The sequence below is a fragment of the Prionailurus viverrinus genome, chromosome B2 (assembly GCF_022837055.1).
Source record: "Prionailurus viverrinus isolate Anna chromosome B2, UM_Priviv_1.0, whole genome shotgun sequence".
Lineage (NCBI taxonomy): Eukaryota > Metazoa > Chordata > Mammalia > Carnivora > Felidae > Prionailurus > Prionailurus viverrinus.
This window is the reverse complement of record NC_062565.1, coordinates 23631476-23658955: the sequence shown is the minus strand read 5'-3', so window position 1 is coordinate 23658955 and position 27480 is coordinate 23631476. Positions and strand designations below refer to the sequence as shown.

Here is a 27480-nt window from a genome sequence, read left to right as displayed (position 1 = left end):
CTGTGATAAACACCTTTGTGTATGTATTTTGTTGGGTTTTCCTTAATATAAAAATTTTTAAGTTTATTTATTTTGAGAGAGAGATAGTGCGAGCAGGGAAGGGAGAGAGAGAGAATCCTAAGCAGGCTCCACACCAACAGCACAGAGCCCAATGGGGGAGCTCAAACTCATGAACCATGAGATCATGACCCAAGCCAAAACCAAGGGCCGGACACTTTAACAGACAGAGCCACCCAGGCACCCCTCTTAATATAAACATTTTTAAAGTGAAATTCAGGGTCAAAAGATATGTGTTATGCTAAGCGAAATAAGTCAGTCAGAGAAAGACAAATATATGATTTCACTCATAGGTGGAATTTAAGAAACAAAAAAGATGAACATAGGGAAAGGGAAGCAAAAATAAGATAAAAAACAGACAGAGAGGCAAATCATAAGAGGCTCTTAAATACAGATAACAAACTGAGGGCTGCTGGAGGAGTGTTGGCTGGGGGATGGGCTAAATTGGTAATGGGCATTAAGCAGGGCACTTGTTGGGATGGGCACTGGGAATTATATATAGGTGATGAATCACTAAGTTCTACTCCTGAAACCAATACTACACTATATGTTAACTAACCTGAATTTAAATTTTCTAAAAAAGGAGAAAAAAAGATATGTTTAACTGTATTAATACATATTGTCCTTGGACAAAATGTAACATCAAACAGTTTAAACTTTGACTGAATCTTGCCCCCCCCTTTAAGTACTCCTCCCACGTCAGGTGGCCTCCCTCCCCATCCATACACCTATCTTGACCCCATTCTTACAAGACCTGAGCAGACTGTTACTTAATTGCTTTAAACAATAAGATATTCACTTTTTACGGCTTTTAATGACTCATTTTCATGAACATGAAAATAACGTCTGGAGCCAAAGAAATGAAGCTATAATGAAGACAACAAAGGCAGAAGAACTATTATGGGCTGACCCTTGCCTGATAAACCTCAAAACACACCATTATTAGCCAGGATGAGGCATTTTAAGTTATGATCAGATAATCTGCCCACTTGCAATGTGAGATTTTCTTGATCTGTTTTTGTCAGCACAATTTCTTCACTGGAATGGTCACCCAAACTTCCATTCTGACAATCTGTTGTCATTTCCCCCAGCACATTTCCTATTGCCATTACGGAGAAAGAAAGTGGTCTCTGCCACCACAGAAAATTCACATTTGGACCAGATGCTCCTGTCTGTGTTGAACAGGGGCACAGGTTCTTTGACCTCTGTGTTCATTTCTGCAGTCCATTTGGATGGCAACAGCAACCCAGGAGTGTGACCCAATAATTATTACTAAGTCCATTAAACTGAAATTCTACTACATTCTCAGCCACGAGCAACACATAATAATCCTGCAAGGCACATCTGTGGACAAGCCACGGAGGCCATGGAAAATTTACTGTGGGACTCTAGGATCTTATTTCATGTTCTCACATTTTTCTGAAGAAAAAAAAAATGTTACTTATGAACATGGAGTTAAACTCTTACAAATTGCACAAGGTTACAAAAGAAAAGAGGAATCCAATCTTGAAAACTCGGTCTAAAAATAGCTATGAGTATACAGAATGTAATTTTTTAAAACTTAACCCAAATGAGTGACTACTGTTTTTTTTTCTTTCCATCTGTGTGATGTTTCAAGTGATACCCTCCTTTTATGAAGTCTGATTTTCTATTATCCTCTTACACATAGTAGGCACTCAATAAATGTTTATTGCAATGAGGTAAATTTAACACACTTAGGTCAATATCTTTCACACATTCCTTATAGTAAGTTTATAGTCAGAAAACAATGTTGACAACAGCCATTTCAGAGACAATACCAAAGGGAGCTCTCCAAACACACCTGAGGTAAATTACTAAATTCTAATTTAAACCACAGCCAATATTACCAATTTGTTTTAAATGACTTGTCCAGCTCTTAGAAGAGAACAATGATTTGGGGAACAGAAGTAGATCAAGAAGATTGAGAGTGAGTGGCAGGAGTAAAGGGATACATATTTGCAATTCTGGTTCCTACAGTGAATAGTCAAAAGCTCTCCTACCAGAAAATAATATCTTGAATTGAAAAGCATTCAGATCATGGTGGATTTCTAACTCTATTGAATTTCCTCCTCCCAGGCAGCCTATTTACAAAAGCAGTATGATCACTGTTAATATTGTCATTTAATAAACACATTTCTGATGGGAAAAAAATATATAACCCAACTATATCCCAACATGTAAATAAAGATTTCTTCTTAAAATATTAGCTTTGTTTGAGGTTGTTGCTTTTCTTTTCAAACTGATCTCTTAGGAATTAAAATATACCAACAAATGGAATTAGTTACACAAAGCAATAAAATACGTTCTTCCTAATATGCAAATATCTTCCTACGTTCTCAGGATAACAGCACACTGGAAGGACAGGGATACTGAGAACTGTCATTTAAAATGCCCGAAAGTGTTTTTTAAATCAGAAACCATATTCAAGCAGCTCTTTTTCACTGTGATGTACTTTGCCCCTCTATTCATTCAAAACTTCTTAGTAAGCACTTATACATCAACACCCTGATGTCTCACTAGTTCCTTGGGTGACTTCCTCTGGAGAGTAAACAGATTTGAACAGGCAAAAAAATTAACACATCCTCTGCTCACATTACACCGATGTGCCTTACAAGAATCATTTCAGACACAAATTTTCTCATTAGTGGGGAATACTCTATTTAGAAAAACAACTTTAACTTAAATATGATCACAGAAATCTTTTCAAAGATAATGCTTTTCTAAACCAATTACAAATTTTATTTTTTTTTTTAATTTTTTTTTTCAACGTTTATTTATTTTTGGGACAGAGAGAGACAGAGCATGAACGGGGGAGGGGCAGAGAGAGAGGGAGACACAGAATCGGAAACAGGCTCCAGGCTCTGAGCCATCAGCCCAGAGCCTGACGCGGGGCTCGAACTCACGGACCGCGAGATCGTGACCTGGCTGAAGTCGGACGCTTAACCGACTGCGCCACCCAGGCGCCCCACCAATTACAAATTTTAAAAACATATTGCTACAGTGACCAATTCATCTGGTTTGCCCAGAACTGTCCCAATTTCAAAACTAAAATTCCTGCATCCTGGGAGCTCCCTTCAGACCCAAACAAACAGGGACAACTGGTCACCCTACAATAAGCAATATTTGAATCCAAATATCAGAAGGGTCAAGCCATTCTTTTTCATTGAATTTAAAAGCCTCTGTATGTATGTATAAAGCACTGTGCTGAAAAGCAGTCGGTCAGGGTTCAGGCAAGAGTTGGGTGGCATGGCCAAACTAATTTGAGGAGACTTTCATAAAGAGGTTATTGACGGAGGTATGGGCAGAGTTAGGGAATCCAACAAGATGTTGGGCAGGATCCTGGGCTAGCAACAGTGGGGAGACACTAGCACCTGAAGAGGTAGATTATCAGAACCTGAAGAAGGCAACTGTTCAGTGAGGGATGTCCTTCTGAATTCACCACAACCCAGGGGGGAGGGAGCCTAGACCTCTGTATCCTTCCACTCTCCAGATTTGCAAAGATGCCTCCCCTTGGTTGTATCCAACTAGAAGGCAGAGGAAGGAAACCTGTTGATAAAGTTCTCATCTGTCAGCATCCCAAGCCATGGAGCAGAGCAAAGACTGGGTCTGCAGGGGCCCAAACAGAGTTAAGCCTGGCTTCTGCTTTTAGCAATTTAAAATATAGGAGAAATCTTAAAGCATTATTTCAGATGCACACCTACCATCTCCCTGTACCATTTGCTAGCACCAAAAAACTGAGTGTTGAGATATAACTAGCCCTTGGGGAAGTAAATAGAAATTGAGTTTAGGGGTACCTGGGTGCTCAGTTGGTTAAGTGTCCAACTTCAGCTCAGGTCATGATCTCATGGTCCATGAGTTCGAGCCCCACGTCAGGCTCTATGCTGACAGCTCAGAGCCTGGAGCCTGCTTCAGATTCTGTGTTTCCCTCTCTCTCTGACCCTCCCCTGCACATGCTCTCTCTCTCCCTCTCTCTCTCTCAAAAATGAATAAATGTTTAAAAAATTAAAAAAAAAAAAGAAAGAAATCAAGTTTAGTTCTTTATGCCTTTTGGCATGGTCTATCTTTAGTTAACTTAAAATGAATGAACCCTGAGAGTTCAAGAGATATTTGTAGAAATATTAAAGTATCTACCTCTGCTACTCTCATGATTGAGTCAGAGTTTGAATTGTACATCTATTCCTTCCCTTAATAACTCCAACAAAATAATTTGAGGATATCTGCAAGGTGGCACTAAGTTACCTTGCTGGATTTACTCTGTGGTATTCTGCCAATATTTTTACTCTGAAGCAACCTTCTCTTATCAAAAGCAAGAGTCTCCATGCTTTTCCAAAGTTTGTCCATTCTCATCAAAACTGGGAACAAATGGGCAGATTACCCAGTAATGCAAGTAACTGTATTATACACTGTCGGCTGCATCAGATTTTCTAAGTGACAACTTAGATTTACAGAAGAAACATTACAGGAAATCGCTACCAATGTGATCCCCAAAATGCTTCCTTTCGTATTATCCCCTCCACCACCATTCATTCAATGTTTAGAGGTGAAAACACCAATAAATGTATCATAAAGTTAGCTTTCATTCTGATAGCATTCAAACTGCTGAAATTCCCCCACACAATTACAGCATCATGGCAGCTAATGTCTCACAAAAAGACCACAGGTTGTCATGCAAAAAGTGCCTGTTATCTTTAAAGTGATTGTGAATAGGTTACTGAGTCTCCATTCCTTCCTTTGTAAAATGAGGGAAATAATGGATAACTCATTGATTGTTATAAGGATTAAGTAGTAATATAATTTCAAAAAAATACCTGACAGGAAGTAGGCCCAAAATTAATGTCCACACTCATACTCTCTGCATTACCCTAGTATATATTATATATACATTTAGATACATAGTTTTGGTAACTTTATATTTTAGTAACTAAAGAAAGTATGCCATAGAATCTGCAAACATATCTGCTCATCTCTGCTCCTTGACATTGAGTAGCCATTGGCAAATACAGTGGATGAGTTCAGACAAGTATGGCATTCCATTGAACAAAGGGTTTTCAGAGAAGTATGAGTTTTCTTTGTTTTAACCCACTTGAGGTAATCCAAATCGGTAAGTAATGAAGTGTAGCCAAGCAACATGCATTCAGGAGAGGCAGAAGGGTAGAAATCTTACCTATTTATTGAGAAGAAAATTTAAGGGGTCTTCTCAGACACAAAAAGAACTTCATGTCCATATGTGAGGTAGATGGACAATATACATCCCTTCAGACACTCCGGGCTCACCTGCTGGGGGTGGGGGGGCATGAACCAACACTGAACAATGGGGAAAATGATCAAGTCATCCCTCTGACCAAATATCTTCTTTTTTTTTCCCCAAAGCGTGGTGTTTTTTTTTCTCCTTGTCTCTCTCCATTCCATCCAACCCCCCACCCCCACCAAAAGAAATTAAAATTTTGAAGTACCTCCATTTGATATTTAACATAAGCCCTGAGTGGTCACGGATTCTCTTTCTTACATTTTCACTGACAAACTGCTTCCAGCTGCCCTTTCGGGTGGGACGCCACCACAATAAAACGCACTGTTTGCTGAGGATTTCAGCTGCCACCTGGGGGCTCAGCGTCCTCAATGAAGGCTATTTAAGCAATGCTGGTGGTGAAATGGTGACAAATGGTATGTTGACTTTTTTTCTGGTGTTTGTGGTTTAGGACTAGTTGGTTTCAGTCTTGCTGGCTCTTGCTTCCGTGTTACCAATCTTTTCCACATTTAAAGTCTGTTACTGCCTCTCCTTCAGGGTTATGGCAGCAAGCTTTGTGCTGTTGACAGAAGCCATTTGTTGAGTGGAAGGTTCATATTTTAGAATACTGGCAAGGACTGATTTTACAGTTAGTCCATGGTTCTGAATTTACGTTTACTTTTTTAAGGGTTTTCTTTTTCACCTAGCTGAAAAGTGTTTCTTCATTAGGTTGTTATCACTCCATTCACATGAAATGGCCTTGACTGCTACTTCTTTTATCTCTAGTCACACACGGTAAAATTAGGCTTGAGTCCACCTGATTAGCCAGAGACTGGTCCACATGTGAGTCACATTTGCTCTCTAAACATCTTGGTGGCTTCACTGGTAAGATGGACTTTGTCTCAAGCTCAACCCCTTATATGTCACCTTTCTTATCTCTGGAGTCCCTTCCTTAGCCTTGGTGGCAGTTCTCAAAGATGATCATCTTTGTATCTTTGCCTCGACTTCCTCCTGTTCAGTTCCTTCTCCTTACACTGCCTTCCTCCTTCATCCCTCGCAGTTCTAGAACACATGCAGTTATTTCTGCTTCAAGGTCCTGAGCTGACTGTTGGCTAAACTAAAACACGGCTGAACCCAAAGTCCTGAGAAAGGACAGTTTCCACTCTACTCCTGAAGAGGAGTCTTGGACTCTTGCTTCTAAAGGGAAAGAAAGCACATTTCATTGAGGGCTCATCAGGAATCCCAGCATGCCCTTGGGCAGAAGGCATTGGCTGCTGTAATAGCTTTCTGCTTCCAACTGTAAAGAGATCCAAGAGCAATTTACCTTCAAAGAGATGCCATGGGTTCAAGACCCTTTCCGTGAACTTCCTACTTTGTGCACTCCAATACAACAAGGTCAGGTGGCCATTTGAAGTGGAAAAAATGATTTTTCTCCAATCCAAAGCATGCTTGGAGTACAACTAGAGGCAACCTAAACTACTTGCATAGTTCCACATTATTCCACTAATTTAGTACAAACCCATATATACACAGGCTTGGACCTGGTCTCACTTCTATTTCTCAAGCCCAGTCCCCACCTTCCCAGAGCTCTTCCTTCCTCCTAGGTCCCAATTTCCCTCTAAGTATCACCTTCCCAGAGCTCTTGCTTCCTCCTAGGTCCCAATCTCTCTGTAAGTATCAAGCCAATTGAAAATCAACTTTATTTAAAATCTATTGCATACCTCCTCAGTCTAGTAGGATAGTCATCCATGCAGAGTCATAAATTACAACACAGAGTGATCAGAACAATCGAAGTGGGATAAAATCCCTCTTCTCCAAACACATGAACCCCACCTCTATAGCATCCTTGTTTCTGCCCCTGGAATCTCTCCAAACCAGACTCTCCCTCCTGCTGGCACACAGCCTAGATCAAACATCCAAAGAGGCCCTGCTACCTTTTCCTGCTCAGTCCTCCTTCAAGCCTGTGTGAATCTACTTTCTCTGAAACTTCATTTTGCATGGGTGCACTCATGCATGCTCACACTCATACTCTTACACACTCACACCACACACACACACACACACACACACACACACACACATCCTGCAGAATCAACAAATCATGCTGAAAATACAGAACTCATATCCATATTTCCAGATTATTCTCAGACCTTTTGTATATCCATAGCCCAGACAGACGAAGTTACTCAGTCTGTTCACTGTTTTGATGGAGGGAATATCTGTCAAACCAAGACATAGACCTAATGAGTCCTGTTACATCAACATGCAGAAGACTTGGTACTTCAGGAATTATGAATCCATCATTGAAAAAGGTGAATGACCCCATCATCTTGTGACTATTAGGATTAAAAGGTAAAGATTCTAATATAGGTAACCTGAAACATCCAAAAATCCAAAAGCTTTTCTGGTCTGAAAGCATCAGCCAATATTCTTTCAGAAAATATATTTTCCTGGTGATGTTTGGATTGAGATGTTATTAGAATAAGTGTCTACACCACGGGTAGTCTGCAAACTATTCAAGGTAAGGTCTGGGTGGCACAATGAAACTAGTGTGAGAGTAAAAGCATCTGCTGAAGGTAAACTATAGAATTGATAATGGAGACTTAATTCTGTGTTTTTCCAAACACAGATAATATAACTTACCTGTTCCCAAGTGAGGGAAAGAAATTCTTTGGGAGACAAAGTTGAATGGCTTCGGTACTTGGCTCAGCAAGTCAGTTTTAAAGTCGTATTCACGAGCTACACTGGATTGGACTCCAGGGGCCAGGAGTAAAGTCAGTGAAACATCGATTGTATTCCCTATAAGTATTCTCCTCCAATAGGCAGTTGAAGAAACCAATGCACATCCAGTGTGTCTGTCCTCAGATAGAAGAGAAGAGCTACAAAAAAAAATTATAAAATATAATATATACAGTGTATGAAATATATAAAAACATGTAATATACAATATATAAATATAAAATATAGAGTATAGATAGCATAGTGTGTTGTAAATATATGTATACACAGACTGTACTATATTAATCACAGACTCCCTAACCTTAAGGAGCTTACCATCTAGGCAGATGTGCAAATCCAACCCCTTGTCAACAACAAATTGCCCAGAGAGAGAGGAAAGGATATCACCTGAGCCAGAGGACTCTGGGAAGGAAGGCTCCACAGAGGCCTTTGGATCCGATGTGGAAGAATGAAGAAAAAAAAAAAAAAATCAATGAAGACAGAACGCAAGGAGAGTTAGTCTAGTCACAGGGCACGGTAAGAGCAAAGGACTGCGAAATGCACGCTCTACAAGATACAAGAAAAGTGTGCCCTGTGATCGGGCTCCGTGTGCATGAGATGTCATTGGAGAGGTCACTGGAGTTGAGCCCAGAAAGAAATCCGACGCCAGGCCACGCAGGACGTTTAATGCCGCGCTAAGAAGTTTCGTTGTTATCCCGAAGACGGTGAAGCCACCACCTGTTTTTCTGGAGGAGCCTGATGTGATTCAATCTGTGCTCTAGGAAGACACGTGGTGGCCGTGCTGTGGAAGGGTGGGAATGGAGAGGAGCTAAAAACGGGGAGGCCCCTTAAGGAAACGGGCCTCCGGTAAAATCCGGGGAATTTAAGCACACACATAGGTCCTTCTAGCACCCTCTATGCAGGCCTGCCCCTCCTCCACAGAAGCCTCCCCTGGAACATTCTCAAGCCCCCACCCAGCCTGTGTTCCTCCGGGGGCACTTTTTTGAGAGAGAGACAGAGACAGAACACGAGTGGGGGAGGGGCAGAGACAGGGAGATACAGAATCCCAGGGAGGCTCCAGGCTCCAAGCTGTCCGCACCGAGCCCGAAGTGGGGCTCGAACTCACGAACGGTGAAATCCTGACCTGAGCTGAAGTCGGACACTTCCCCAACTGAGCCACCCAGGCGCCCCTGATGCTTACTTAGCATTGCACATGCTAGGCCGGCTGTCACGTGACTCCAGCGTTTGCTCCTATGTTTGGAACATCGCACTTCTGGTAGCACAATCTGCGCATCCCGTTCAAAGCCACTTAACACTTTTGGCTGATAGAAGTCTTACAGTTAACAAAGCCCCTCGGTTTTTACACGAAATGCTGCTAAATCATGAATCTCCCACCCTCTCTTCATTTTTATGAGTAGTTAAGATAGAAGCCCTACCTATAGTAGTAAAGGCTGCTAATGTAGTAGATTACTTAAATAACCAGCATGCCTTTTAGAGGGGGCTGTTATGCTCTAATTCAAGTGATAACAATCCAGGGTCTGTGCCTGGCCTCAGTCTAACGCATATCCTTTGTGAGCAGAAAGGGGTTTTTTAAAAAAAAATTTTTTTTAACGTTTATTCATTTTTGAGGGACACAGAGAGAGCATAAGTGAGGGAGGGGCAGAGAGAGAGGGAGACACAGAATCAGAAGCAGGCTCCAGGCTCCGAGCTGTCCGCACAGAGCCTAACATGGGGCTGGAATTCACTAACCGTGAGATCATGATCTGAGCCAAAGTCGGACACTTAACCCATTGAGCCAGCCAGGTGCCCCAGAAGGGGGCTTTTTGACCCTGTCCCCCCTACCTCCCATCCACCTCCCATCCTTGCATTCTTAATCCACAAACTATTCTTTGGAGTATTACCGCCTACAAAAATCAATATACGTAACAAAATTTAAGGTATTGGTAACGTGTGGAGGGGAAGGAGAGAGGTGGTAATATTTTGAGTGTCAAATACAAGGGGATCGTTTTATTTTATACCCTTTTGTATGTATGGAGTACTACACGATAAAAAATGTTAGTATATAATAACTTTAAAGGTATACGTGGGGTTGGTTTAAAGTGGGAAGAAAATTCTCTATGATCCTTCTGTTTTGCATTTTTTTAAGAAAAAGAGGTAACGGAGAAAAATGAGGAGAGAAGGCATTAAATAAGCACAATGAAAGGAAGAGAAAAAGATTTAAGATGGAGAAAGTAAGTGAAAGTAAGGAAAAATATTCAAGCTGGGAAGACAGACAGCAATGGTGGGTTTGGAAGGAAGACTTATTTGCCTGGTGGGCACAGAATGAGGCAGGAGACCAGACAGATGAATATGGCGACTACCCACAACATTGAGAAGAGATGGGGTTGGAAGAGATGGGAAGGTGCCTAAGATCCTTCAAAAGCTCTCAGCAGATCCACCCCACCTTCTGGCCATCAGCCTCAGCCATTTGAGGTAGTCAAACCACTCCACCCCCAACCCCCCGCCTTATTGTCCAGACCACGGCTCGTAGGCAGGAAGCACTGACACCAAGGTCCTGCCAGTGTGTCCACCAGACGCTCCCTCACAGCTCTGGCTCAGATTCTCCTTACACATTAGGTATCTGCCCCATGACTCAGCCTGCTGTCCTTCCTTCCCTCCCCCAGGGCCTGAGCAGCAGCCTGCCAAACCATAATCAACAGGAGCCCTGCAAGCCTCAGGACCAATGGCGACATCTTTCTAGTGAAACCTGCCGGGTAGGTGTGTGGACTATCAAGGACTTGGTTGGTCACAATGGGACTCCAAACTTCAGGGTAAAAGTCACACTGCCCTCTCCCCCCATCCCCACCCCCCCACGTGGCAAAATTCCACTTGAGTTAAAGAGTTACATGTTTTTAAAAAGTGAAACCATAAAAATATATGTAACTCAGATAAGTAAAGTAAAAAAAAAAAAAAAAAGTGAGTTGTGTAAAAAAAAAGGAACAAATGGATATGCAAGCACATGAGACCAGTACAATGGACAGTCTGAACTGTGTGGGGTATGCCGTGAAATAGCTTTTTTTTTTTTTTTTTTTCTTCAACCTCTGCCTTCAAATCTTCCTTTCTCGACTCCTTGGGCTGAACACACAGCTCTTTAGTCATTCAGCTTCAAAAGCAGTCTCATTCTGGTCACTAAGATTCTATTGCATATATTAAAGTCCAGGCTAAGTCAAAGATTAATTTCATATCCATTCACATCCAAAGGCTTTTCCCCTCCATCCATCCCAGGCTGGACTTGTGGCCCAAGGGTCCATCTGGGAAGGAGGAATAAGGTTCTCCTTTTGCACAGTTCTTCCTTTCTCTCCCTCTCCTGCTGCTTGTAACCCCTCTGAGGGTGGGTGGGGGCGAGGGGATGGAGGACAAGAAGAATAGGGCAAAAGCACTTTCACTGGACTCTTGCAGCCTCATCTGTCTTGGTGGTTGTGCTCTTGTGCCTGGAGGGGACCACCCATGGGTGGTACTATTGTCTGACCCAGAAGATGTTCTCCAGGTAATCTCTACTCACAGCCTCACCCCCAGGCAACCATCCCAGCAATGCCCATCACAGCCTGAGGGTTGGGGAGAGGAGCCACCTTGAATGGGGTACCAGCAAGATAGCACAACTCAATTTCTACTAGTGACAACTTGGAAGCTTCTCATTTGGCTGTGAGGGACCAATGAGAGAAGCACCCCAAACCACAAACCCTCTATCCAGATCTTTCTCGTGAATAGATTCTCTTGGTAGTCTTATGTCAAAAGACTTATGGACCTCTTCTTAGAATGTTTATAAAATAAAATATGCAATATTACAAAGGAAACTAATATTACAAAGGAAAAAAATATTTTTTTAAATTTGTACTCTAATATGTATGCTGCTTCATGTAACAATCCTCGCAGTGATTTCTAAGTGGTGCTGAGTGTAAATGATATTTTGAGGTATCTGCAACAACTGTGTGTAACATGAAAACACCTGTGGCTTCTACTGGTGACAAAGTTACATGTGTTGCTGATACTACTATGGTTTGTTGTCTACATTCGTAATGGAAGGAAATGCTAAATTTCAGCCAGAAGATAGTAAAAATAAGGACGGACTTATTCTTCCCACTCATGATCATGAACCCCCTGAATTCCATCCACAAATCCCTGAGGACTCCAGATCAAGAAATGCTACTCCAGCGAATGCTCCTCCCACAACCTTCCTGCCTCTGCATATATAGGTCAGAAAAGGTTAGGGAGGTGGCTGCAGGGCCGGTTTGGTGGCCTCTTGGTGAGATTTGTAGCTCCCTTAAGATTAGAGAAAATTAAATCCAATAGTCATCAGCTTGGGGACACACAACTCTGAATTGGTGTGAAAAAGTCCACTAAATGACTTGTTGCTGCAAATGTAGTTTCTGCTCTACATTTATGAAAATACTCTGGAATTGGTGTCCAAGAAGCTGTTAAGAGTAAATACCTTGGGGGAGTGGAGGTGGAGGTTGGAGTAAACGGAAGGGAATTACTTTTCATATTAAACCATATAATGAAAAGCGACTTTAAAGAAAACTTTAAAATTTTTCCAAAGGAAACTGTATGTTATTTTAAACTGATCTAAGGCTCATAAGGAGTTTCTAAGCATAAAAGCAATAGAAAAATGATGGGGATGATTGACAGATTTGATTACACCAAAGATAAGTCAAAACATACTGATATCACAAACTAAAAGAATAACAAACTTGACGAAATATTTGCAATAAAAATTACAGAAAAGGAGCTAATAGTCTTATATTATGAAACAATCTTATAAATCAATGGGGGAAAACAGTAACATGCTACGAACGGCTGTTCTAGACTTTTCTTTCTGCCCTGATTCTACCATATCTACCTACAGAGAACAACTGACCAGAAAAGAAAAAGAATCCTAAACATACAGATGAATTTCCAAGATTCAGTGGTGGCTGAGGCCACTCCCACTTTTCTTTTAATTCCCAGTTCAGTCCAATCCACTGGTGTTTCAAACTGGTTAAGGCTTGGAGGACCCAGGGCCAAAGTGGACCTGAGCCTCTACACTAAAAGGAAAATAAGTGAATTTAATCATCTCCCATCTAGGGTATATTTAGAGTTAAGTGGTACCCTTACAATAAGGATGCAAGAAAATGTCTTGAAAGATAAAATGTCATGTTTATTTGTACCTGGCCTTCTGGTAGAGCATCATGCCATGTGTACAACAGAATGGCCTTTGGAGACCAAATAAACTTGGATTCAAGTCCTGGTTCTGCTGCCTTTTACTGTCTATAAAACTTGAACAAGTCACTTATCTAGATCTTTGTTTTCTCATCTGTAAAGTGGGAATGATGCCTCCTCATAGGGTTGTTGTAAGGTTAAGAGATGGTATATGAGCTCTACCTCATACCATACACACAAAAAGACTTCAAAGAAATAAATGCTTAACTAAAACATGAAAACGTTATGAAATACAGGATAACTTCTTTATGACCTTGGAATAGGAAATGATTTCTTAAGCAAGGTCCAAAAAAAGGCAAATGATAAAAATATATATACATGAATTAAACTACGCTAAGGTTTAAAACTTCAACGCAATGAAAGATATCTTTTAAAAACTAAAGACAAACAAAAACCTGGAAGAAGATATTTGTAACATATAAAATAAACAAAGCATTGGTATGGAACATACTAAAATTCTTTTAAACAAACATTTTAATGAAAACCCAATAGAAAAACAAGCAAAAGACATGAACGGTAACCCACGGAACAAACCACTATAGCCAACAAATATAGGAAAAGATGTGCAATTTCACCAAAAGCATGATAATGCAAAGAAATTCACAGTGAGATATTTCACTCCCATAAAATTAGAAAAATTTTTTAACTTTGATGAAACAGTCACTGGAGAGGATTGTGGGGAGTCAGGGGTTTTCATGCACTGCTAGTAGGAATGTAAATTGATTCAATCACTTTGGAGAACAATTTGGCATTATCCAGTAAAGTTAAAAATAATCCCAGCCTCTGGATCCAACAATTCTACTTCTGAAGAAACCCCTGCACGTGTTGGACATGTGCACAAAGAGGCATAGAAAAATGTTTACTGTAGTCTTATTTTATAATAGAGATTTACTAGAACCAACTCAAATGTCCATCTGTAGAAGGGTGGGTAAATAAATTGCACTACATTCATACAATGGAATACTATATACAAGTGAAAATAAATAACCAGGTTTATGTGTAGCAACATGGAGGAATCACAAAAAATATAACTTTGAGTACAAAAATGCTGCATACACTATGATATGCGTGATATGCATTTATGTAAATATTCTTAAATACCCAAAGCAACACCAAATATTGTTTAGAGATGCATATCTCCATAGTAAGAGTATAAAAATATGGCCTGGATACAAACCAAATTTCTGAGGGGAAGGAAATTGGGCAGGAAATGTAGAAAAACTGTTATTGTACCTTCCTGTACTTTTTTAAAAAATTGAAGTATAATTGACATATAATATTACAGTAGTTTAATGTTTGTGTATATAGCAAAATGATCACCACAACTAAGCCTGGTTAGTGTCCTTTGCCACATATAGTTACAAAAAAAAATTCTTGTGTGTGATGAGAACTTTTGAGATCCACTCTCTTAGCAACATTCAAATATGCAAGGCAGTATTATTAACTATAGTCACCCTGCTGTATATTACATCTTGATGACTTATTTATTTTATAACTGAAAGGTTGTACCTTTTGGCCCCCTTTACTCACTGTGCCCATGGCCCGCCCCCCTCTCTGGCAACCACCAACCTCTTCTCTGTATCTATGTGCTCAAGGTTTTGTTTTGTTTTTTGTTTTGCTGTACTTTCCTATGCTTTAAAACAAACTTTCCCAAAATAAGTAGTAAATATGAAGTACTGAAGAGAGTGTGTGACCTTTATGAGGTGCTTGTTAAATTATAGCTATTTTCGAAATTTTCTATCAAGTATAGGTAACTAAAATAGGCTTCGGTCCTGTGTCCCAATTCCAGGAAACTGGTAGCTCTTCACCCAGCACACCAGCGAATAGCAGGCCCTGTACATTGTAAAACAACATGAAATTAGTGTTGAGCCTCGTGTTAATCCAATGGCTCTCCACTGGAGGCGATTTTGACCCCTAAGGGACACTTGTCGATGTCTGGAGACATTTTGGTTATCACAACTGGAATGGGGGTGTGCAACTAGAACGTAGAAGACTGAGACCAGGGTTGCTGCTGAACATCCTACAATGCATAGGAGAGCCCCCTACATCAGAGAATTATCTGGTACAAAATGTTAATAGTGTCAGAGTTGGGGCGCCTGGGTGGCGCAGTCGGTTAAGCGTCCGACTTCAGCCAGGTCATGATCTCACGGTCCGTGAGTTCAAGCCCCGCGTCAGGCTCTGGGCTGATGGCGCAGAGCCTGGAGCCTGTTTCCGATTCTGTGTCTCCCTCTCTCTCTGCCCCTCCCCCGTTCATGCTCTGTCTCTCTCTGTCCCAAAAATAAATAAACGTTGAAAAAAAAAAAAAAAATTTAAAAAAAAAAAAAAAAAAAAAAAAAATAGTGTCAGAGTTGAGAAACCCTATGTAAGCCCATAGAAAGTAGAATAAACATTCATTGAACTGAGCTTTAATATATTAAGTTTGACTACTTTTCTGACATGTTTTTTTTTTTTTTCTAAATGATCAGACCTGTGGAACCACGCCTTCTGTCTAATATTGGATACTAAGACTAGATCAGAGAGCATGGGTGATAGAGATACTCCCACCCAGACCGTAACCTTAATTTTTTTCTCTGTCCCCACAGTAGGCAAGATGCCATTTGCCACAGGGAGTGTACTCTCTATAATCATTTTAATTGGGCAAAACATTATGGAATTTTTTCCCAACTCTGAAACTGTATCAGTCTTGCATCCTAATTAAGTCCAACACTGGCTGCTCCCAAGCTAAAACAACAGAGGCGTTTCTTTTCAACGTCTCAGCAAATAGTTCAGCTGATCAGTGGACGAGACCTCAAATCCACAACACTAAATGAACTACTTTATATTCTTAAAGTTCAGTTGGCCAAATCACACAGAGAGAGTATATCAATCATGATCTGATTCAGCTTCATAGCTGAAAGTCCCAAAATACAGTCGCTTAAATAAGATGGAACTTTATTCTTTCTCATTTAAAAGATCTAGAAGTAAGGCAATTCAGGGCTAATTTGCTAGCTCCATGATATCATCGTGCTTCTTTGAGCTCTCCAAGGCCCTCATTCTCATAGTCCAAGATGCCCACGGAAGTTCCAACTACAACATCCACATTGGAATCAGCAGGATGGAGGAGAAGGAGAATGAGCATGGCCTTCCATTTTAAGGAGACTTCCAAGGGCTCCTTGCAACCCAACTACTCTTTATCTCATTGGTCAGAACTTAAATACCTGACTCTAACTAAATAATAAGGGAGGCAGGGATATAAAGATTTCTAGCTGGGCAACAATGTGCCTAGTTAAAAATCAGAATTCTTTTATTAAAGGAGAAGAGAAGAATGGATTCTGGAAGGAAGCTAGCAGTTTGGCTTCCCAAATAATCATGCATACTCTTCTTCCCCAACATAGACACATGTGTCTCCCTCTGCAAAAGAGATGATTCCAAAGTCTCATCCAGGTATTGCATTTCACCCCAAATCCAGAATCTCTGGGTGATGTCATCTCCATCACAACCAGATGTGGCTCCTCCTGGTCTGGTAATTCACAAACCAAAAAATAAGTTATCTGCATTTACATGAGCAGTACATGCCTTGGTTGGCCCCTCTGGTAGCTGCTGCCTTGGCTGAACTCCCTTGTCTATTGTCCACCATGACCTCTGGCTTTGCCCCCTGGGAGATTCTCCCTTGTCCATTTTCCTCCATGGCTATATTTGAGCCATGGGCATTAGAAGATGTGATGTTCTTTGGAGCTGCAGGGTTTCCACAACTACTCTCTCTTGTGCAGGTGCTGGGACCCAGGGATTCTTTTAAGAATTGAATAATTAGAAGGTTTTGCAAGCCAAGCTAGAGATTTCTCTCCAAATGTAGAAAGCTTCCAACCTATTTGCTTCCAGTCAGTTCCAAGTGTGAGTTACCACAGCCTAAAACTGTGTCTGGAAACTCTATGCCTGAAAACTCTGATCTTTTATTTATAGCTCTTTATGCTCTGCCAGTCCCATCCTTCTCAAATTGAAGTTGACTATTCCTCAGACCTTTTGAAGCAAAGAAAGAAAAAGTTGAGTGGGATGGTAATACCCTTCATCTGTCTTTATGGCTGGACTTGTTTCCATTGTCTAGCAGTGAATACTGAGGGAAAATGCTTGAAAGGGGTTTGGGCCCACGTTCTTATCTCCTGCCAAGACTGGATGAACATGCAGTCGCGTCTTACTACTGCTTCAGTCTGGGCAGAAAAAGTAATTGGATTTTTCACCCCGGCAAGACTCCCAGTTATAGGGCTCATAATCAATTTAGATCACAGGCAGAGACAATCCCGTAGCGAAACTGTATTCCCTTCCATTTCTGTTAACAGGTAGGCTAGCTCCAGCCCAAGTTCATATCTTGATTGTAGTAGTTGGCTAAAAGCCACAAGAAGCAACCAATACAAACAGAAAGTTTATATTCCCTACCTTTTCCCCTAGCTACACATTCAGTTTGTGTGCTTTCTTTACATGATTCAGCAGGTGACAGTTGGATCAAACATTTTGCTACAGCACAACAAGAGTCACTAGCTTTCCAACCAACAATATCTTTTATCATTGCTCAATACCTGAACTTCTCCACTAAGCCAATGATGCTATTGGATTTTATTGCTTCTATCACCCAACTCCCAGGTGCCAAATCTCATATTGATAAGGATGATATTTAGCTGTAGCAAATATTAAGATGCAAAAACAAAAGTGGTTTAAATCTGGAACAAGATGTTACACCCAAAGATATGACTAGTCATATGTAGAATGTGATAAGAAGTATGTATGTTTTATTAATCATAACAGGTCCTAGTAATAACATAAACCTGAGAGTTTATAACTTATATAAAACTCTTTTTCCTGTATATAATCTGTAACACTTTTCTCAAGTTGGGACAGGATTTCAGATGATGTTTCTCATAAGGAGAACTCCAAAGATCTCATGATTATGTAGACTAATTCCTGACTCAGGGCAGCAGAGATGGGCCATGGAATCATGCATCAGATGGGAATTGGAAGGAAGACATGGAGAGGAAAGGAAAGAAGTGACTGGGGCTGTTCAGTTCAGATCTGACTATAAATTGCTAAATTGTAAGAGAAAAAAAGAAAGAGAGTCTTTCAGAGACCTGCTGCCACTAGTTATTATAATAACCAACATTTTTTGACACTGTATAGTAAATGGCAATGTGTTAAGTTTTTTGTACACCTTGGGTAATCCTCAAAAACATGTGATACTCCTGCGATCACCACCTTATAGATAAGGAAATTGAGACATGGGTTAAGTAATCTACCCAAAGTCATAGCAAATGACAGAGCCAAGACTTGAACTCAGTCTCTCAGAGACCAAAGGTAATCTTTTGACCACTATGGTATATTGCTTATGATGGAGTTTGAGGTTTTGGGTTTTTTTTTTTCTCAAAGGAATGACTTATAACCATGTTAACTTTTCAGTACTAGATGGTCATTCATCACCTGTATAATCAATCTGGATTCATCCAGAGGAGAGTCACTCCAGGTCCAGATTATTAATTGATATTTTAAAACCATATATTATGGTCTTTTAAAAAAAATTTTAATGTTTATTTTATTTTTGAGAGAGAAAGAGAGCACAGGCAGGGGAGGGGCAGAGAGAGAAGGGTACACAGGATTTAAAGCTGGCTCTATGCTGACAGCAGACTACAACCCACAAGATCATGACCTGAGCTGAAGTCGGGTGTTTAACCTACTGAGTCACCCAGGGGCCCCATATATTATGGTCTTAATGAGCAGAAATGGGGGAGGGAAAAAGTTAAGAAAATGAGTAAATAGAGCAAGTATGATGTGAACACCTTTCATACTACTCTCAAAAATCCCTTTTCTTTTAAAAAAAATTTTTTAAGTTTATTTATTTATTTTGAGAGAGAAAGAGAGAGCACAAGTGGGATAGGGGCAGAGAGAGAGGGAGAGAGAGAATCTCAAGCAGGCTCCAAGCTGTCAGCTCAGACTTGAACGTGGGCTCAAATTCATGAACTGTGAGATCATGACCTGAGCCAAAATCAAGAGTTAGATGCTTAACCAACTGAGCCACCCAGGTGCCCCTAAACCTCTTTTCTTCCTTTGCCCCTTTTTCATCAAATATTGAGTGTACCCTCTGTGCCAGCTCTTGCACTTAGGACCGGAAATGTCAACAGGCTCAAGGCCCCACTCTACTCACAGAACAGGGTGTTAAGTGCTGGGAGGAGTGAGGTCAGGTGCTGTGTAAGCTCATAAGAGGCATGTCATGCCAAGTCTTGGGGGCAATGGAGGGGAGAAAAGACTTCTTTTAGGAGAAGATGCCCAAGCAGAGACCTAGAAGGATAAACAGACATTAGCCAAGCACTGGCAGGCAGGAAGGTCACCCCAGCCAAGGAGACAACATGTGCAAAATCCCAGAAGCAAGAGAAAGCTACATTCAGGACACTGTTAGGTATAGCTGGCATTTGGAGGCCATGAGTAGGGTGTGAGAAGAGTCATCCTGAGGCTGGGTTCAAATCCTGAAAGTCTTGGTGCTCCACACTAACCCGTTTGGATTTCATCCTGTGGATAATGGAATGTTGAACGCAAGAGGGACACATCTGATTTGTGCTTTAGAGAGTTCACTCTAGCTTCAGGGTAGAGGATGGTTTGAAACATGACAATAAGTGGAGAAATCAGTGAGTAATCTATGAAGTTGATGTAGTGTTGAGATGGTGATGGCTGGGACTCAGGGATAACAACAAGAATGGGCAGCAGTAGACAGACTGAAGCATCGCTGTGGACACCTGCTCACAACTGAGTGACGAGGAGTCAGCTCAACACCTGGTTCCAACAACAGCTTGGAAAATTGGGTGGGTGAGTGACATTAGATGAAGGAAGAAGAGGAGCAGGTCTGGGGACAGGTTAATATCAAATAGAAGTCCTAGGAATCGTGGGTTCACCAGAAAGACCTGGCCTGGGAAAGGTGTATGGTTGTGCACATGCTAGTAATTAGAGCCAGGGAAAGGATGAGCTTACCCAGAGAGTACAGTTGACCTCCTTCCCTACACAGATGTCTTAGGCCCTCCTAAGTCACACTGCACTCACAGTGGCCAGGTCTTCCCACTGCAGTGCCCCCCCCCCACATCCAGTCTACTCTCTGGGGTCTTACCCCACTCTAGGTTAGTTGCCCTGATCCTTGTCCTATATTAGATTCTTTGTCTCAGGATCTCTCTCCTAGCTGCTCTACTAAGTGATGACATGCTAAAAACTCATAGGAAATAATGGATTACTAGCTAAAACATTTCTGAATTTTAATTGATGAGAATCAATAGAATTTTGTATCCACAGAAATCTCAAGTTTCTTCCTTCCTTCCTTCTCTCTTTTCTTTCTATTTATTTAATGTTTATTTATTTTGAGAGAGAGAGAGAGAGAGAGAGAAAGAGAGCAGGGGAGGGTCAGAGAGAGAGGGAGAGAGAATCCCAAACAGGGCTCCACACTGTCAGCACAGAGCCTAAGGCAGGGTTCATTCCCACCAACCACTAGATCATGACCTGAGCCAAAATAAAGAGTCAGATGTTTAACTGACTGAGCCACCCAAGCACCCCCTTTCTACTTTGTTTGTTTGTTTGTTTGTTTGTTTGTTTTTGAATCAGTGGTTTTTCCTGAGGTGAGCTGCCCCTCAGGACCCCACCACTACCACTATAACTCCCATCTCCTCAAATATGGATTTGCCAAAAATTGAGTATTTGGTTTTTTGCTTTGAAAGCATAAGGTGTAAATTGCCTTTCAGAATCCTGATCCTTTTTGTCATAGAGGTTGTCTATGTCACAGGTTGTGACTATTTTAGTGCTTGACATAGCCCAAACAGAATCAGAGCATGCAGCCATTTTCCACCAATGCAAGGCCCCTAAGTTACAGACACGGGAAGAGGGTGGCAGAGAAGAAACAACAGTGTTTTGGAAGTCAAATGTAACACAGTAGAGAAGCTTTCACACAGCAATCATTGGGGGCTCCTATCCCATGTTCTCATAGCAATATGACATTTGTCGTACTGCATTGTAATTCTTTTTTTTTTTAATGTTTTTCTTTTGAGAGATAGAGGAAGGGAGTGCATGCACATGCAGGTGCATACATGAGTAGAAGTAGGGGTAGAGAGAGAGGAGGGTACCCCAAGCAGGGTCCACACTTTTAGCGTGGAGCTCAATTTGGAGCTCAATCTCAGGAACCATGAGATCATGCTGAGCCAAAACCTGAGTTGGACACTTCACCGACTAAGCCACTTAGGTGCCACTACAACTCTTTCTTCTAATATTTAATATCTCAAGAAGATAAATATCATATCTTGTCCTTCTTTTCACTCCTTCCTGTGCCTTGACACAGTGCTCTTTATAGCAGGTGCTTAATAAGTATCTGTTGAGCAAATAAATGAATGAATCTGTAGAAAAATGCCATTCAGAGCATGTCAGGTAATTTTTCATATACCAAATCACATGGACAGATTTTCCAAGAGATACAATATTTCTACCACTCCATTGTCCACTGGGAAAAAGTATGAAGAATATGTATGAATAACACAGGTTATGTGGCAAACATCAAATGGCTTCAGGTGGAGGGTAAGAAAAAGAATGGAGTGAGCAAAAATGATAATTGATCGCAAGAACTGGAATAGAAATGGCCACTACACATAGTAGTGACCATTTCACAATGTATACAAACGTCAAATCATGCTATATATGTATATAGCATGTATGTACATGCTCTGCTGTATACCTGAAATCAATATGGTATTTGAAGTCAATTAGACTTCAATCCATTTTTGTTTGTTTGGTTGGATTTTTTTGGAAGATCCACACCATGGAATGTTATGCAACTTTTATATTTTTAATTTTTTTAAGTTTATTTACTTATTTTGAGGGGGGAGGGGCAGAGAGAGATGGAGAGAGAGAATCCCAAGCAGGCTCCGCACTGTCATTGCAGAGCCCGATAAGGCACTTGAATTCGCAACTGTGAGATTATGACTTGAGCCATAACCAACTGAACCACCCAGGACTTTAATACATTTTAAAAAAAGAATTTAGAAGCAAAAGTGAGGTATGATGGCATTGAGAAATATGAGGAAAGAAAGTCGAGAGGATGAACAAACACAGGAGGCGGAGCCAAGAAAGGAAAAGGTATGTGGTTAGATAGATTGATAGCAAAGATGTGAAAAACAAATTTTAGTGAAAAAAGAAATAAAGGGAAATCTTGGTAAACTGCAGAACCAATGATGGAGTTGAGAAAGGTAAAAAGAAAAATGTGCCAAAAGCCAAGAAGAAGAAGTTTCTTGGCTTGCAATGAACCATTTCTAAAGGCTTCTACGGTCTTATTCCCTCTGCTGTTCAAAGCTCTCTAAAATTCTTCTCTTCCTACAAGTCTTTAACAGGAAAGGAGAAAACATTCAAACTCCTCTCATAAAATTGTAAGACTAGAAGAGATCTCAGCAATCATTGAACACCTTCAACTGGCAGATGAGAAAATTGAGGCCCCGGGAATGGAAGTGGTTGGACCATTTTGGAACCTGAGCCAAAACCACCTTCTGTGTATTTCTGGATCTGTGCTCATTCCAATAGATTCTCATTTCCTGTTCCTATTTCTCCAAACAGAGGATATCTCTGTCATCTGAATAAGCTGGGGAAAAAAAGTTTATTTTGTAAAAATGAGTCAATAAATATTTCTATGTGAAGAAATAAACAAGAAGTCTTGGAGGCAGTGGCTGTGCTTTGATTGCTGTTGTACTTCTAGGATCCTGCCCAGCACCTGGCACAGTGGTTTTAAATAAGGTTTGGAGGGATGATGGGATGCATGGACAGATGGACATACAGATAGATGGATAGATGGATGGATGAATTTGTTCTACCAGGGCTGCTGCTGCTACCTGGATAGTTATTGAACAGACTTGTATGATCTTAAGAGCTATCTGAATCCAACTTTCAATTGTATATGGATAATGACCCCAGGTTGTTTTAGTATTGATCAAGTGAATGATTGAAATGCTCTCAAAGAAGTCATAATCTCATCAAAAACCTAAGATATACACATAAATAGAAATAATAAGCAATACAGGACAACAGTCTGTTAAATGCCAGGTAACTATACAAGCAGGTTTGGGCTGTAAATAGAGTGAATCTATAATTTATTTTCTAAACTGGGACCCTTTTGAGAGTGGCTACTGCTTAGTCCTCTTAAAATTAATAAGCATGATGTTACTAAATGGCTATGAAAAGTACATGTAAGTGATAGAAGCTAGAGAAAAAAGTGGAGATTTTGTACTGTAATTTTGTAGAAATGAGTTTGCTATCTTATGGTAAAAAAGCCAGACCTGTCTTCCTATCGTTTTTAATTACACACATTTGGCTTTGAGCAAAATACCCTTCTAATGGTCTAATGAGGGTAGTCCAGAATTATTTTTTTTTTAATGATAGAAATGTTGCTAACAAGGTATATAAACCTACATTTATACCTTTCCTATGTAAAGTGTAGTCTGTGGGCCAGTAGCACAAGCATCACGTGGGAACGTGTTAGAAATGCAGACCCTCTGGCCCCACCCCCGACCTGCAGTCAGACTCTGCCCATTAATGACGTCCTTGGAGGGGCACCTGGGTGGCTCAGTCTCTTAAGCATCTGACTCTTCATTTTGGCTCAGGTCACGATCCCACAGTTTGTGGGATCGAGCCCCGCATCAGGCTGTGTTGACAGCATGGAGCCTGCTTGGGATTCTTTCTCTCAACCCTTCTCTCTGTCCCTCTCCCACTCATGCTTGCGCGCTCTCTCTCTCTCAAAAAAAAATAAATAAATAAATAAACATTAAACCAAAAATTTTCTAAATGAGGTCCCCGGATTACCTGTAGGCACATTGAAGTTTGAGAAGCATTGGTCTACAACACATTCATTCTTCCAAAAGAATAACATTTATTTAAACATTTCAATATACTTTTCCTACTTCACTCCTGCTCCCCTTTATAAAATATATTCAAAGCGTACTTCCTTTTGCTTTTCAGCCAACGTCAGTGTCTGGAACTTTAATGATGATAATGAGAAGGACAGTTGTTTACAAAAACAACAGGAAAACCGTGGATGAAACACCCTTATATCCCCACAAATGCACTCTCCGCTCGGGGCTGAGGATGGAAAACACACTCACAAGATAATCTGCTCCATTTTGGTACAGACCAGCTTTAACTCTACCTAACCATTTTGGTTTTAAAACTTCTCCCAGTTAAGAGGTGGGGAAATGATAGAAGAGGAAAGCATACTTGGAAATGCAAACTGATCCAGGAAATCTTCACTTTCATTCATTGTAAATGCCTAACAAAGGCTTTTCTTTTCCTAAGTTGAAGGAGTAGCCACATGCTATGGAGGTGGCTTGTTCATCCTTCCTGCGACTGCTTTGTTGGCTCAGGGCCCAGCGTGAATTTGGTAATACTGGGCAAGGCCACAGCTGTGTGCCAGCCTGCATGGCATCTCTATTTTTGCAGCCATTAAATAGCTTCTCCCATCTCCAGTCTGTGTTGCTGCACATGTGACCCAATGAATCCCCTGTAGAATGAAGCCATAATAATGGGCAGGGCAATTAGCTCAGGGATACCGGGCCTTCCTAGCAGCCTCTTGCCCATGTTAATATTTGCAATGTATCCTGGGCGGGGTGCTTCTGAGAATTCCACTAATGCCCCATTACCATCCCTGAGGCTGGAAACCATGGGGAAAGAGATCTGTTTCCTTCCTGCCCAAGATGAATGTTGTGAAGGGCAATTGAGGGGGTTGGGAGTGCCTCCAAATAAAGGTCTTTTATGCATCTTTAAAGCTGTAAGTCACTCAGTCATACTCTTTTTTGCCTGCTGGCATGACAACTTTAAAAATGTACATTTCTGAACTTGCAGTTTAACAGGATTTCATCCTAACTTCGGTGAAGAAGAATTAGAACAGGGAAGATTTAAGTGTACAGTGTGGGCTGAAATCAGGATAATATTGACGGAACACCTCCATGGTGCTCTCCTAACATAAGCCATTACCTGCCAACTAGAATTTTACATTCAAAAAGCATAGGTGAATCTTAAACAATCAAGGCTGCTATCCCTGAAGGATCAGCTAGACAAGACATCTCATAGTGAAAACCATGGAATCTTAGCCCTCAAAGAAGATCTTTAGAAGCCCCCTCTTCCTTTTGTGGGGGAATTGTCTATCAAGACATCTATCAAGACATCTATCATAGACAGACATTGTCTATGAAGACTGTGTCTGCCCTGCTTCATCATCTTGCCATAAGGATCAAATCAGACAAAATGGGAGACTACATTTGAAACTGCGCAAACCAAAATAGTACATATTTTTAGGAATCTTCATTATTATTTTAAACTGAGAGAATAAGCGCAAAGGAGTCAAAATGGTGACTTGTCCACAGTCACTAGGTCACGAGTTCCCTTAGAAGTGTTTGACCACCTGTGAGCTCAACTAGACTAGATCACTTTCACAAAAGAACCTTGTCTTTCCCCTGGGTCTGCCAGTGATCAAGGCACATGTGCCTGCCCTAGGTCATACAGAATACTTGTACTCTGGGCTCTCACTGGAGAATACAACCTTGAACTCCTTACTGTCCAGTCCTTTAGCAGAGACCGGTTTTTGAAAAATAATGTTTGTGGAAATTCCCTGAAAGGTATATATATTGTCTGTTCTGCTGGATACCCTAAAATTTACCCTGGGACCAAACCTGATTGTGAGAGTCCTGTGTGTTTAGATCACACATATTTGCCTCCTTGGAGAATGGACTTGAATGAATTGTGCATACATAGAGGGGTGCTATCAGACCCGACCCTAAGTAATACATCACTATATTTAACACAGGGATCTTATTGATAACCCAGGCTGCCACTTTGCTGGATTCCTCTTTATGAGGACCCATAGGAGAGATTCCCCTGGGGTTGCAGCTTCAGGAGAACCATGGCTTTTACGAAACATCCTTTTATCTTACAAGTAGTAGCAGCAACCTCATAACTGGGAGTGCTCTGGCCACTAGGAAACTTAGAGTCAAATTTGTTTAGCAAATGAAATGCATTGCACTGTAATAATTTTATCCTTGCTTTGATTTCCTTACCCCCTTTTCCCTTTGACAATTTCCTTTATCTCTTTGTATTGCCTATGTTTTGTAAACCAACTCATTTTTATAAATCTATTGTGGTAACTTCATAAATTTCAGTTGGATTGAATGGAGTCCTTGGCATCTTTTGCCAATAAAGCCTCAACTCAAACTCCTTATGCCAAGTACTTGCAGCAGCTGGGCATTGGGGATGATGCGCAGCTATGATTTTTCAGAGGCATATGTAAGTCATGAATATAAATAGATCATATTTCCAAGACCATGAAGTTGACAGATTTTCATATCAGAAGATGTATTTAGCCCCATAAGATCTCTTGAAGTTATAACCAGATATTGAAGGTTAGATAAGGCAATTGACCTTTGACATTTAGCTCTTGGCCTCATCAACATGCAAATCTCAGTTGGACTATATCATTTGGTTTTGTGACAATTTGGACAAAGACTGGTTAAAGTTTGCCCTTTGTTTTCTGGATACATTAAACAAATGAAGTGTAACTTGTAATAAGGAACATTTGAAAATTAAAGAGTTATTTCCCAACTACTTTTATTCCTATGCTCTTGACAATCATGCCAACTCTTGAAATTGCTCTAAAATTTAAGTAACAACATGGTATGTGCCTTTTCTGAAACATTTGGAGATGTTCACTACTTCTTTGTTGAAATCATTCCCTCTTGAATTCTGTAATATCGCCTCCTCTTTTTTCTCTTATTCGCTCTCTGATTAAGTCTTTGCCTTATGAAACGTTTTCTCTTCCTCCTTACACCCTTGGACTATAGATATTACCCAAGTTCACCACTCAGTCTGACAGCTTCTCTCTTCTCACTTGCTAGGGTAACTAACCCTTAAAGCATCAACTATCATTCTTAACAGCTGACTCTCCAGTCTGACTATTCACTTGAGTTCCAATTTCTCAGCTCAGATTATTTACTGGATCTTCCACTGACACTTGACATTCATTGGGTCAGCCATTTATTGAACTTTGTTAGTGCTATCAGGACACTTAGTCATAACAAAAAAAAAAACTTTTGTATACAGTACATGCTACAATAGGTGCTTTAAAAACAGATTTCATTCCGGGGTGCCTGGGTGCCTCAGTCAGTTAAGCATCCGACTCTTGATTTTGGCTCAGGACATAATCTCACGGTTCA

General features: G+C 40.7%; 1 protein-coding gene across 2 annotated transcripts in view; it reads left to right on the top strand.

Annotated features, from left to right (window-relative positions):
• Positions 1-27480, top strand: part of CDYL (chromodomain Y like) — a 245425-nt gene that overhangs the window by 12911 nt on the left and 205034 nt on the right. For both annotated transcript variants that reach the window (XM_047858934.1, XM_047858933.1), the window contains exon 3: positions 10684-10773. In XM_047858934.1, the coding sequence (XP_047714890.1) occupies positions 10684-10773 (90 nt within the window). The remainder of the gene's footprint in view (positions 1-10683; positions 10774-27480) is intronic.